This window comes from Haliotis cracherodii, unplaced genomic scaffold (genome assembly GCF_022045235.1).
Source record: "Haliotis cracherodii isolate W230 unplaced genomic scaffold, xgHalCrac1.p SCAF_1, whole genome shotgun sequence".
Taxonomy (NCBI): domain Eukaryota; kingdom Metazoa; phylum Mollusca; class Gastropoda; order Lepetellida; family Haliotidae; genus Haliotis; species Haliotis cracherodii.
Genome location: NW_027266264.1, coordinates 65,580,130 through 65,593,785, shown reverse-complemented (window position 1 = coordinate 65,593,785; position 13,656 = coordinate 65,580,130). Strand labels below are relative to the sequence as shown.

Below are 13,656 nucleotides of genomic sequence, written 5' to 3'. Positions count from 1 at the left end.
GGGGTTGAAGTAACTTGGTTTAAAAAAACAGTGTTGTAATTTAAAAATACATATCTACAAAATAGAGTTTAAATCTTGGGGCGATGCTCAATGAACGGGAACTAGAATCCTGGATTATTCTAGATTGTGCGTGCGTGCGTGTGTGGTGGGTTGGGGGATGGGGGGGGTGGGGGTGGGGGGGGGGGGGGGGGGGGAGTGAGGCATAGGTAGCAGCACCCTCATAAACCCTTATTTTAAATGATTGAACCTGTGCAAATTTTGGATATTGTAAGTTGAATTACAACCTGATATATACCTTTATCCTCATAAGGCAAGATATAACTCAGTCTTCTGAATCGCGAGCCTACAGGTATTTATCAACTTGTGTTTTCCCAGGCTGTCAACGCGTTAAATCTCCCGCCAAGTTGACGTCAGCACGTTTCGGGGAAACCCGGAAGTGACCCTAATGTCATTCTGCGAGTTGTGTAAACCGAAAGCAGATAGCTGTAGCGAGGGAAACAAGAACTGCTATCGCCAACCTTCAACACTGACGACAGCATGGCAGCGGCGGCCGTTCCTGCCGACGGATCTTGCAGCCAGGAAAACGACAAAAAGGTATCATGTGTTACCCTCTATACCCTTGCACCGCCATTCAGAGTCCTCGCACCCTGTAGAACACACCCGATAAAAGACAGTAACAACGATCGCTAAGATAAGCCAGGTATTTATAGCCGACTGTTGTATTAATCCACCAGACAGCGACGAGGCTTGTGTGTTCTTGTTTTTACTGAAAATAGACATGAAGATTTGCTGACTGTGCCTATGCAATGCCTCGCCCCTATATTGTACATATCTCCATGTTTGACCTCTGTCACGTGGTTGCTGCGTTTGACCTCGCCAGGCATGTCATCAGACATGTGTAATCCGCAATGCCATATCTCCCACTTAACTGCATATCACTGCACAACCCTTGTTATAACACTGTCATGACGCGACGCCCCTACCCCGTTATACAGCGACGCGGTGGTATAGCTAGCTACAAGTGTCAAGTACTACGTAATTACTGGTTGCGATATGTGGATCAAGTTTCAATACACGATATGTGTATTTACCAGCCGTTGTCACAGATCTAGGTCTTGTGTGCAGTTGGGTCGCTGTAAATCAATATTTTAACTGTAACGTGGTAAAATGACATTAATAGCTTTACAACATGCTCACGTCACTGTCGCTGTGGTTGCCAATAAGATGGACTTGAGAAAGCAGTAATGTTGACTTTCTGAGGGTCTAATAAACCCAACCCGTTACGTTCTAGTGATTTTTTTTTTGAATAAGTATCTTAAAGATTTTCATATACAAAATGAATGTTCCTTTTCTTAATGTAGCCAAACATGTTTTCAGATAAATATATATTTATTGGTTTTATTAATATTCTTTCTTGATCCATGTTTATGAAGTAGATTTAAGAGAAAAAATTACTATATTTTTTATATATTTCCACACCTTACCGGCTGGTGGTCTAATATTTCATAACACAACGTTAACAGGTTTACCCGTACTAAATATTAGCGTTTGAAATGTTTTAACATGTTTTCCGATCCAATGAATGTATTAATTGATTTTATTTATATACTTTCTTGATCAATATTTATGAAGTAGATTTAAAAAAAAAGTTTTTGTTATATTTTTTTAATTCATTTCCACAACTTACCAACTCGAGGTCAGACTAATATTTCTGATTATTTCATAACACGAAAGGTTTACCAATACTGAATATTAGCCTTTGAAATGTATTAATTGTCAGAGTCAACTTCTATTGAGCAGCTGAAGCTGGTTATACACCTGTGATGATCAAGCAACATTGTTTGGTGCCATATTTATTAACTAAGTTATTCAACTTCTTTGAGAGGCATTTAGAAGTTGGAGTACTAAGTAAGGATGTAAGTATGGATGAACAACTTGAAAATTGTAATAAAGAAGTTGTTTCATCCATATATCGTATCCTCACTAAGTTGTTCAACTCTATGCTGAGCTGTGAGGAGTCTGAAGCTAAGGGAATACGTGTGTTGACCAGAGTCCGTTATGTATTCAAGGCACGGCAACTTCAAGAATTGTTCCGCGGTCGCTTCAGTGAGAAGGAGGCTGTCGCCGTCATCCTCGACAAGAAGGGAGACATCAGCGCTGCAGTCGACTTCATCATGAGAGGTGAGATTTGTCGACCTGTCGCAGATTGACACATGTAACGTCGCCCGCTGTTGAGACACACACTACCTACCCCTGAAGATCGGGTAAGAATTGGTCAGCAATCCATGCTCAGGGAAGAGGCGACTAACGGAATCGGGGCGTGAATTTGTGTTAACAAAATCCTCAAATACCTAACCACCGTCCCCATCCTCCAAAAAGATCCGGTGTAGAATAGGGCTTCAGCAACCCATGCTTGTAATTGGCGACTAACGGATCGGGTGATCAGACTCATCGTATATCATCGTATCCCAATTGTGTAGATCGATGCTTATGTTGTCTATCACTGGATTGTCTTGTCCATACTAGATTATTTCCGCCGTCATAAAGCAGAAATATTGAGTCAGCGTTTAGCAACAAATACACAAAACACACGCACTAACTGGGAAGTGACGTGTGATGTTTCCCACGCGATCTTCACGGGCGGTAGGTGAGATTTTCAAGACGCTTCCTTCAATTATATAAGTAAACTGTTCATTAATGTTCCTGATGTACTAGGATATACAGACTGTAGTTTGTTCTATAACAGGTCGTTTGCTGTTACAGTTCAGTCGGTGGAAAAACATAATTTTGCCCAGAGGCGAGCCATGATTACGAAAAAGGGGGGTGAGACTGTGGAGGGACAGTGAATGGTGAAAAATGGAGGTGTAGTCGACCGCACACACACACACACACACACACACACACACGGACACACACACACACACACACACACACACACACACAAACACACACACACAAACACACACACTGACATAAACCCACCCGCACACAATTGTTTTGTCGTGTCAGCAGTAATGACATTCTGCGGATTCATCAGTGTATTTATCTTCCAGGGTCTCCTGAGCAGATTCGGAAGTTTATACATGACAGAGATCAGGTCAGTCATCCATCTACTCTGTACTCTTCACGCATCACTATTCATCCGAGCAGCTGGGGTCGCAGGCCCCTCCTGACAGTTCAGAACACGGGGGTTAGTTGTTATGAAGGAGCAGAACACAAAGGGACAAACTCAACTAGCCACGTATATCTTTTGTGAAATTAACCAGCAATGATTTGGTTCTACTAAAACCAAGTTTCTCTGAAAATAGATGATTTTGATAGAAGCAACTACATTTAAATTGAAAAGGAGCCCCGGTGAGATTGGAGATTCGAAATCCGAACCTGTGGAAAATCTAGACTTGCTGTATTTAGGGATGTAGCATTGCAGTAGGGCCTGGGCGGAAGAGGAAATAGAACGGTTCAGGGACTGTGAGACAGACTACGATTTGGTACTGGAAATCAAAATCAGAATATTGTCACCGAATTAAGAATTTTCTGTGATGTCTATGCTCCATAACAGACTTCCTATTTCTATTATCTACTCCAAATATATGAAATAATATGAACATGATATTGTTTGCATCCTCCTTTTGTTCTGCCGACAATGTTAATATTTTCAGTGAAAAGAAAATCCCCAAAGTATAGATATCGATGTGGGAATGGCAGTCACTAAAGCGTATCGTGTAGATAAAGGAAAACGGTTTACAGAAAACACACGTCACGGGCGCGAGCCTGACAACATAATAACGCCTACAAAAGGATGCTGTCCAAGAATAAAAGACACGTGTTTTGTTTAATAGATACTGTTTATTCACAAAAAGTGTTAGGCCGTAGGCCTATTACACAGAACTATTAACAAAGAGAGGGAGAAAAAAGAATTACCACTATTTTACATATATATCCATACGCATTCATACACATACACATGCATATATACAATTAAATATTTAGACTGTATGCAATGAACGAAGTCGAAAAGCTTTTAAACGTAGACTGGTAGATTTCGTATGATTTTAAAGTTAGTGGATGACATAAGAGCATTAAATTTATTTTTAGAAGGGGTTGTAAAATATTTTGGAGGAATATATTCAGCTCTTAAATCACTATAAGCATTGCATATAAGCACAAAATGATATTCGTCCTCAATAAAATTCTGGTTACAAATCAAACACAGTCTCTGTTCTCTAATTTCCTTAATATATCGACCGATCTCAATTCGCAGCCGATGGGAGGAGTTTTTGTTGTCATCAGTTTATATCGTTTACCATGTTTTATAGTTTATCACTATCATCGTTAACTTGTGTATTATATCTATATTCTGTTATGCTGACTTGGTTGATGCATGTCATCGATCCCAATTACGTGGATCGATGCTCATTATATTAATCACTGGATTGTTTGGTCCAGAATGTATTATTTACAGACCGCAGTCATATAGCTGAGTGCGGCGTTACACAACAAACAAACAAACAAGTACTGTTATGGTAGTTATCCTGGACCCATCTGCTGCTGTAATTCCTTTTGGGAAGTGACGTCACCGTCTCCGTATCTCCCCCATCAGTTATCTCCCTTGGTTTGTCTCGCTAATGAGCGTGATTTGATTGGACTGCTACTTTTAGCGTTGGTTTGACTATTAATCTATGTTATATACGCCAGACCCTAGTGCAAGAACTACAGAAAGACACTACCATCATCAACAAGCACCTGCGGAGTGGCCTCCCCTGTACAGTCCGCCAGTTTGGGTGTGGTCCGTGTGACAATTTCTGGTGGCAGAAAGTGCCGTCGAGGAAGGAGGTCAGTAACCTCCGCAAAAGTACTTTAGTCAACTCAAGATGTAATGAACTACTGGGACATTAATGTCAACTCGTTATATCCGAAATTCTGTCCTTTAACAATAACATTACAGGCCGAAGTGTGAACATATATAATGACGTTCCTCTGCCCGAGTTAACATCTCTGGGTCGCTTGGTAACCCCGGACAGAAGAGGTTCCCAGTGCTCTATTGCTTGCCGTTAAAGGCGACTGTTGGATGGTGAAGCTCGGAGACTTGGTTGCCTGCGTGTCAACGTCCCACGAGACGAGGGCACTGCCCACGGAGTCTACTCGGCCGCCGTGATGTAGCAGGAATATTGTTGACTGCAGCGCGGATAATATTCTCTCACTGTGTGATTATTATAAACTGTTATTGGACGTATTATCGATAACTGCTAACGTCAGTATAGACGTCTACTATTGGTCATTTATGATTTTACGTTCCCAATGAAACTTTCTTATCAACCAATCAGTGTGAATGCTTGTAAATTCTCGATACGAGCCAGCGAAGCATTCGGATGAGCATATGGCATTTTCTGTATCTCGAAAGCCAATTTTAACAAATTGAGAATAATCAAACAAACTTAAAACATGTCGATGTTCTGAACGCCATTCCATCTTCACCAAAAGGATGCACTATAGACTGTATTTTTTTCTGTTTTGTATTGGTTTTCTGTTGTACTTATCTGAAGCGGCTGCCTAATTGTCATCTGACATCTGATTTACTATTAAACTCACTCATCTTACAGTAGATTGACCAAACGTGACCTGTGGAAGATTTGTCAAAGCTTGATGCAGAGCGGTTTGTCGATCCTGCGTTATATATCGGATTTTAATGAAAGTGTGTGTAAATAAAACTATGACCGCGTGTACCGTATTTCTTTTCCTACCGGTTCACTAAAGGTAGACTCACTAACTCTGGATCTTGCAGGTGAGCTCATGCAAGAAGTGTAAAGTCAAATACGACCCAGTCCCAAGGGGCCATGAGTGGGGATGGGCGGAGTTCAAATGTCCCTGCGGGAACGAATTCGGGTGAGTTTGTCCCATTGGTTACATTCTGAAGTGTAAAGGAAATATATGATTGTAACAGTTGCCTGTGTATGGCTCATCCGTATTGATATTTAAACTCAGATGAAACATAACCATACGTGGGTTCTGAGTTGATCCCCAGTACGCCCTGCTTGTCATAAGACCCGACTGGTGACGATTTGGGGTGGTCACGATGTGGAGCTCAACTGATAACGTATCATCTTACCTCGGTCGTTGCTCATACAGTCCACCACTGGTTTGCCAGAAAAGTCTGGATTATTAACAGCCCGCCGTTATACAGCTGAAATGTGACTGATAACATTCACTCACTCACTCACTCTGACGAAACGGCTTTGACAACCAAGATGTATCTAATTGAAATACGAGGTTTTTGGTTATACTGTTACGTAACCATGTACTATAAGCGTTAGCTACTGTCGTCAGTGATGTTGCAATCTTTTTACAGTTCCCGCTGTTGCCATAGTTACCATTCTATTTCAGTGGGTTCGGCCAAATGGGCGAGACTGGCAGTCCCTGCTTCAAGTGTCAAAGGATGAGTTTTCCTCTGAAAATTCAGCCCCCTCGTAAAAGCAACCGACAACGTCGCTCCACAGACCACGCGTGCAACGGGGCCAACTGTTATAACGCCGGGATGTTGGGAAGAGGGGGCTTCGGAGGAGGGGGTCGAGGACGGGGATGGGGAGGCAGGGGCAGAGGTGAGGAGGTCAACGCTGATTACCTTGACATTCACCTCAGACAATGTATGATATGGATTTACGTGTAGTAACTTTCTGTGTCAGTATAGTTAACGGTCATTGGCCATCAAAATCGGGGAGGGTAGCTTTTCGGAAGCATACAAAAGAGACATAAACGAATAAATGTTAATGAGTGAGTGAGTTAAAATTTAATGTCGCATTGGCATTATTCAAGCCATGTAACGACGAGAACCAGTTGATATATTTACAATTGAGCTATGAATGCAAAGTCATACTTAAAAACACATTTCATCGAACACATTTGGGCATAACAATATCATGTATACAGTTTAAAACACAGGCTATAGGCATGCTAATGAATGATTTGGTGATAAGAGTTCAACAAAAGTAACACGACAAAGAAACGCAAATAGCTTCGCGATTTATTTGCATTCAACTAACATGTTATATGAGCAAATTGTATGTAATAGCAAGCGGGATTCAAGTCCACTACTTTGTTTGCCTGTTACCTTAAAGTGTATTTATATATTTATATACATATGTGTACCCAGTTTCGCTTGCTACATACATGTATTGTTGTCCAAAACAGGTAACCGCAACCCACGCTGCTGTCATCCCCGTTCAATACGCGCCTCGGGGGGTAAGGTTGTGTTGTACCCAAGCCAGCCACACAGGAGCACAGGCTCCACAGTCGTAACCTTCTTAACGCAGGACGATCTCGTCTCGCACGCCGGGACATATGTCTCAAGTCTCGTTGATGTGCGAGAAGATGACGAAGAGGCTTTAGCCGGAAGTGATCACGAAGACAGCGATGGCGGCCCAGCGGACGATGGCCAGTGACCCGTTGAACAAAACATATACTGAGATAGGTCTGTCTGAATTAATTTCAACTAATATGAAAGACCAGTTCCAGAGACTGTACCGTTCCCTGTAACGTGTCTTCATTAAGATGCAGAATAGGTTGTATGAAAATTTGTTCCCGCAAACAATATTCAATTCTTGATATTACATTGCATCATATTTCAGTTATGTGGTGATTGTTCATAGATAACAAAGTGGAATTGTTATCATTGGCTTACAGTGGTGGGTAAATATGTACACATTCACGATAGTTCAAAACAAACGAGTCCCAATCGAGATCTAGAAGACGTTTGGTTGATCGCTACAGTTTAAACTAAAGTGACAAAGCCCTTTCCTTATTCATAAAAAAATCTCTGTTAACAACAGAGGCGACTGTACGATTCCGCCTATATGATGAGCATGTGTCTAGGAATCACTATCAAATAGAAATGATACCAGGTGAGCGTATCCTGCCCCACCAGTTGCACACCTAAAAATAACGTCTCCCAAATCGCGACCTTGACGCGCAAATGTCTCTCTCCATTCGCGGTCGAGGAAAAGTTATTTTTCTAACACGTTTTAATACTGCATAATGTGCCATAAATATGAGTGATACTGGTTACAAGGTAATACTGCCTTATATGGAATGCTGATTATATAACTTCCCGAAGTTGTTAAATGTGTGTTATTTTAATTGCACACATTCGTCAGTTGACTCAAGCAGACCACGCGATCCATATCGGAATTTGTCTCCAGGGACGTGTTACAAACTACATGTAACGTCAGCCGTTTTTATTTTATGTTCCTGTTCGCGTGGGTAGATAGATTGAATAAGAACATCATAATCCAACACATAATCTATATGTGCGTATGGCTAAAGCTTGAGTGACTTCAAAGGTTTTACGGCATATTACACTATCAAAAACTTGGGCAAAATGGACATGCCCTCACACAATAGGATGACACTGACTTTTCTATAAATGTTGACGTATCATTCATAATTGTAGATATTCCTTCCTGAAACGACAATGGGTAATATATAGAATAACGTAACCCAACTCGGAATTATTGATGTGTGCCCAGTGATTGTACTGATTGGCGTGTTTTTTTATTCTCAATTCTTCACCTTGGGTCCCGTATCAGGAAGTCCTGTCAGTTCAGCGACTTTTGCATCACCCTCGCTTTAACATAGACTTAAGGTAGTATTCGCTTCGTGATTTCTAGTGTATGACTGTTTTTCTAGGATGAATATAATGAAAGCATATAAGTGTATTGATGATGACTCGTACAAAATAATGACGATGACATTATTGTATTTAATAAGTGACTTTAAGTTTGCAATATGATTATGTTATATCAAATAGTCATTAGATATATCAATTTGATAGTACCTGATGTATCTACTGTTGTGCCTCAGATGATTGTGTGCTTGTGATCATTTGATATAATTCAGCTGTGATAAACCAGTCGTGTATAGGCAGAGTTCTGACCGGGATGTGTCACCACATATATTTGTAATGTTTGCCTTCATTTTGGAAAGACATCTAGCGTGAAATCACATAGATAGGTAACAAAAGTATAAAAGTTTGATTTAATCTTATAAAAAACATTCGTCTGCATTTAGTGATTAAGTCATGTTCATATAGTGCTGATATCTCACACAGCGGAATTGATGTAATAATGTTCTTCTCTTTCTGTTTGTATGATAATGTGCCGTATCCCACCAAACAGTGCCGCTCAAGGACCAACCATTTAATAGTCAGGGGCGAGGGTCAGCGTGGACGTTGGGAGCTCGTTAGTATATTTTGTTACGGATTCAAAACACATCAGTGTTTCTCTGAAGGAGGAGCTCAATACTTGGGGAACACCACAGTACAATAGAGACTGAGACTGAGGCCAAAATATTCTTCCAAACATTTTCTGGAACACATATTTAACTCTCTTAACTTTAAAGATCATGGAATGGACGGTTGCTTGTCATGCAAGAAGTACTATAAAAAAGAAGTTAAAGAACACTCGATTGTTTTATATTTCTATAGTTCCTTCAAGGCCATGACAGCTTTACGATAGTAATATCAAGGAGTCGGTGCTGTTTAACTTGTTTTGAATAGTACACATATCATTGCTCCAATATACTCCCGATTTATTTCTCCGTTAAAGATTATTCTGTTAACGAAAATGTCTTCTGTTTATTATTGGGTTTAATATCATTTCATTGCTTTACATTGTAAATGCTTCGTTTGTTTTTATTGAAAGTTGAAGTATAATGTTATAAGTGTTCGTGCCAATGTTTACAAGGGACTGTACATACAAAGTTTATTTGCATAACGTGCATCCGCAAAGGCTGCATTGTATCAACCTTATTTTTTCCCCGTGATATTAGGATCACGTGATGTGTGGTCAACATGGTATTTTGTACATTCATAATATGTGATATATTTAAATATGCTAATAACTCCTAAATAATTTCACTGTGCCAATATACTGAATCGTCAATGACCATGCGATCACTACTTGCATGGTGTGCATAGAGTTGCCATTGGTTCTTGTGCGAAGGAATCCTGAAGAGAAGGTACACAGGTTGTGTTGAAGAAATGTCTTTGATCACTGATTCACTGCGTTGTACCATTAATGCATAATATCATTACATTTTGTTCAATAAACACACGTACTGTGATAGGTGAGGACGAACTGAATGAATTGCCATATGCCATGAGAAACTATTAAGATAAGATTTTCTCAAAGGCTGATCCTAATTATTTAACGGTTGGCGGGGTAGGGCTTATATTTTTGAAATTTTACCTTTGACTGGGAGGGGGTTCTGTTTATCTACTTGCAGTGTTGGATGAAGGGTGGTTGGGTTTCACGCGTGTTTACAAAACTAGAAGGAATTCTGATGGGCGTTTTAGGTCACTGGGGTACAAAAGGTATTTTCTAAAAGGATGACCCCCTCCCCGAGACCAGCCAGTTCCTGATTTTGTTGTCACAGCGTTGCTACCATCTGATGTATTGTGCACACGTAAAATGAGAGACATGTATCCATTCACGTTGATTGTACATGTGAATGGCGTGGAAAACTATTTTTATATTTGAATACAGTGTACACCTTCCTTACCCCCCCCCCCCCCCCCCCCCCTTCGGCGCACCATGCGGAGGCAGCATTGCAGAGATGCGGTTTCTTGTGCGCCCTCAAAATCAAGAACAATAACTTCAATAGTTTTATAGTTTTATTGCTGTTTCTAACAGTTTATCATACTTCCTGTACAAGTTTTGACATGACTTGTAATTTTTTTGCTATTATTTACTCATTTATTTTATAAAGTGGACAGTATTTATGAATAACAACTTCTTTAATTACTGTTAAGGCGACGTTTCGGTATAGATCCTTATACTGTTGTCTTATACTGCTTAACCACGGTTGTAGGATCTTTACTGAAACGTCTCCTTAACAGTAATTAAAGGAGTTGTTATCCATTAATTGTGTCTACTTTGTCATTCGTCAACTTCTAAGTAATACCTATCAAATGATTTATTTTTATTTTTACTTTTGAAACTCCATGGAAGTAATATTCTCGTATTGATATTATTTTTGTGATATTGATAAAATTCGAAATGATATTCGACCATGTTTTAGGCTCGTTAAATGTTTTGTTTACTTGTTTGTGACGTTTTATCAGCGTAGAGATATCCTTCTCATGCTTTATCTTCACAAATGTTTACGATCAATATGTTTGTGTATAAATCTAAGTATTTGTTTGCATAATTTGTGCACCACATTAGCACACACGAAGATGATGACTTTCACTGCTGGACGCATCTATTATGTGATGCTTTCTGTTTTGTAATTACGAATATATAAAATTAAAAAAGTCATTGCTACTGACATTTTGTGTTTTCCCTCATCAGGACCAAAGGACAAAATGCACGTGGTTTCTCCGTCCGATAACCTTAGACTTGGACTCCGATCGAACCGCTTGAGCGGGTGCGCCCGTGCACAGTCTGGACCAAAAATAACACTCAGATTTGTTCATGTTTTTAAACATTTTCCCGATGCACGGGAGTGTAGAAGTCCAGTTCCCACAGTTGATGTGAACTTTTACACTCCCTTGCCTCAGGAAGATGTTTAAAGCCATGAACGAATCTAAGTGTTATTATTTTATTTTACAGCAGATGTGGATCCATGAAGATCCGGGGTAGAATTGGTCTTAAGCTACCCAAGCTTGCCGTAAAAGGCGACTATGCTTGTCGTAAGAGGCGACTGACGGGATTGGGTGGTCAGGCTTTCTGACTTGGTTGATGCATGTCATCGTATCCCAATTGCTTAGATCGATGCTCATGATGTCAATCACTGGATTGTCTGGTCCAGACTCGATTATTTACAGACCTCCGTCATATAGCTGGAATGTTGCTGAGTGTGGCGTTATACACCCCCCCCCCCCCTCCCAAACAAAACAACAAACAGTTGATGTAAAGCATTAACAGTAAAATAACAACAATAATGATTTTTTAAACTTTAACTTTGAATCTGTGAAAAGTGAAGAACTGTAATGTGACGTAGATTATTTTCATTGCGAAACACTGGCGAAAAGAATAGTCATGTTCCTTTTCGATGTTCCTATTCTTTAACTGTGGAAGATTAAGTATGGTATCCTTTCAGAAAGCAAATGGCTGAGAGAGCCTACAGTTGGGTAGCTATTAGTGGCTAGACCAATTACAGGCTAGCCAGTGGTTGACGGTGTGAGCAACCTTCAGAGTCACGAAACGTCCCACAAAGTCACACGCTGCGCCCCTACTCCCCCTGTAAATAATCACGTGTGGACCAGACAAATCCGACCTCACTAGTCGGATTGCATGAAGAACTGGGGACATGTACGTTCCACCGCGGGGATATGTTCTTTCTTTCTCTCGGAGAAGCCAAATATGTACATGTATTTTATCCTGTGCTCTCATATGGGAAATTGCTGTGCCGGTTGGATGATGTAAGGGAGACAACTCCGAGACCCTTAACATGAAGTCGTGCAAGATTACCACCACCACTACAATCTCTACTACTACTACTACTACTACTACCACAACTACTACTACTACCACTACCACTACCACTACCACTACAACTACTACTACTACTACTACTACTACTACTACTACTACTACTACTACTACTATTCCGCCGTGATATTGCTGGAATATTGCTAAAAGCGGCGTAAAACCAAACTCACTCACTCACTACTACTATTACTACAACAACTACTGACCCGTGAAGATCCATGCCTGTCGTAAGAGGCAACTACTACTACTACTACTACTACTACTACTACTACTACTACTACCACTACCACTACCACTACCACTACTACTACTACTACTACTACTACTACTACTACAACAACAACTACTGACCCGTGAAGATCCATGCCTATCGTAAGAGGCAACTATTCTTGTCGTAAGAGACTAACGGGAACGGGTGGTCAGGCTCGCTGACTTGGTTGATGTATGTCACCGTATCCCAATTGCGTAGATCGATGCTCATGACGTCAATCACTGGATTGTCTGCTCCAGACTCGATTATTTACAGACCTACGTCATATAGCTGGAATATTGCTAAAAGCGGCGTAAAACCAAACTCACTCACTCACTACTACTATTACTACAACAACTACTGACCCGTGAAGATCCATGCCTGTCGTAAGAGGCAACTACTACTACTACTACTACTACTACTACTACTACTACTACCACTACCACTACCACTACCACTACTACTACTACTACTACTACTACTACTACTACAACAACAACTACTGACCCGTGAAGATCCATGCCTATCGTAAGAGGCAACTATTCTTGTCGTAAGAGACTAACGGGAACGGGTGGTCAGGCTCGCTGACTTGGTTGATGTATGTCACCGTATCCCAATTGCGTAGATCGATGCTCATGACGTCAATCACTGGATTGTCTGCTCCAGACTCGATTATTTACAGACCTACGTCATATAGCTGGAATATTGCTGAGTGCGGCGTTAAACAACAAACCCAAAAACAAACCCAACCACAACTACTCCTACTAGCTGACACCTTTTATATATGTACAATCGACAAATGGTTAGGCAGACCCAGACTACTTTCACTGGTATATCGGTAATCGGTGAATGCAGGAATCTTTTAAATACAATTTTAGTTATTTTCGCCATTTAACCTCCAAATACTGAAAATGTCTGTTT

The 13,656-nt window shown here is 40.5% G+C and overlaps 1 protein-coding gene across 1 annotated transcript; it reads left to right on the top strand.

Annotated features, from left to right (window-relative positions):
- The first annotated feature begins 465 nt into the window (after positions 1-465).
- Positions 466-11,315, top strand: LOC139458218 (shiftless antiviral inhibitor of ribosomal frameshifting protein homolog). Its single transcript, XM_071239605.1, has 7 exons — positions 466-594; positions 2,070-2,181; positions 3,054-3,097; positions 4,696-4,833; positions 5,783-5,883; positions 6,382-6,596; positions 7,186-11,315. The coding sequence occupies exons 1-7, from the start codon at positions 538-540 to the stop codon at positions 7,434-7,436; spliced, it is 918 nt and encodes a 305-aa protein (XP_071095706.1). The 5' UTR covers positions 466-537; the 3' UTR covers positions 7,437-11,315.
- Positions 11,316-13,656: the final 2,341 nt, after the last annotated feature.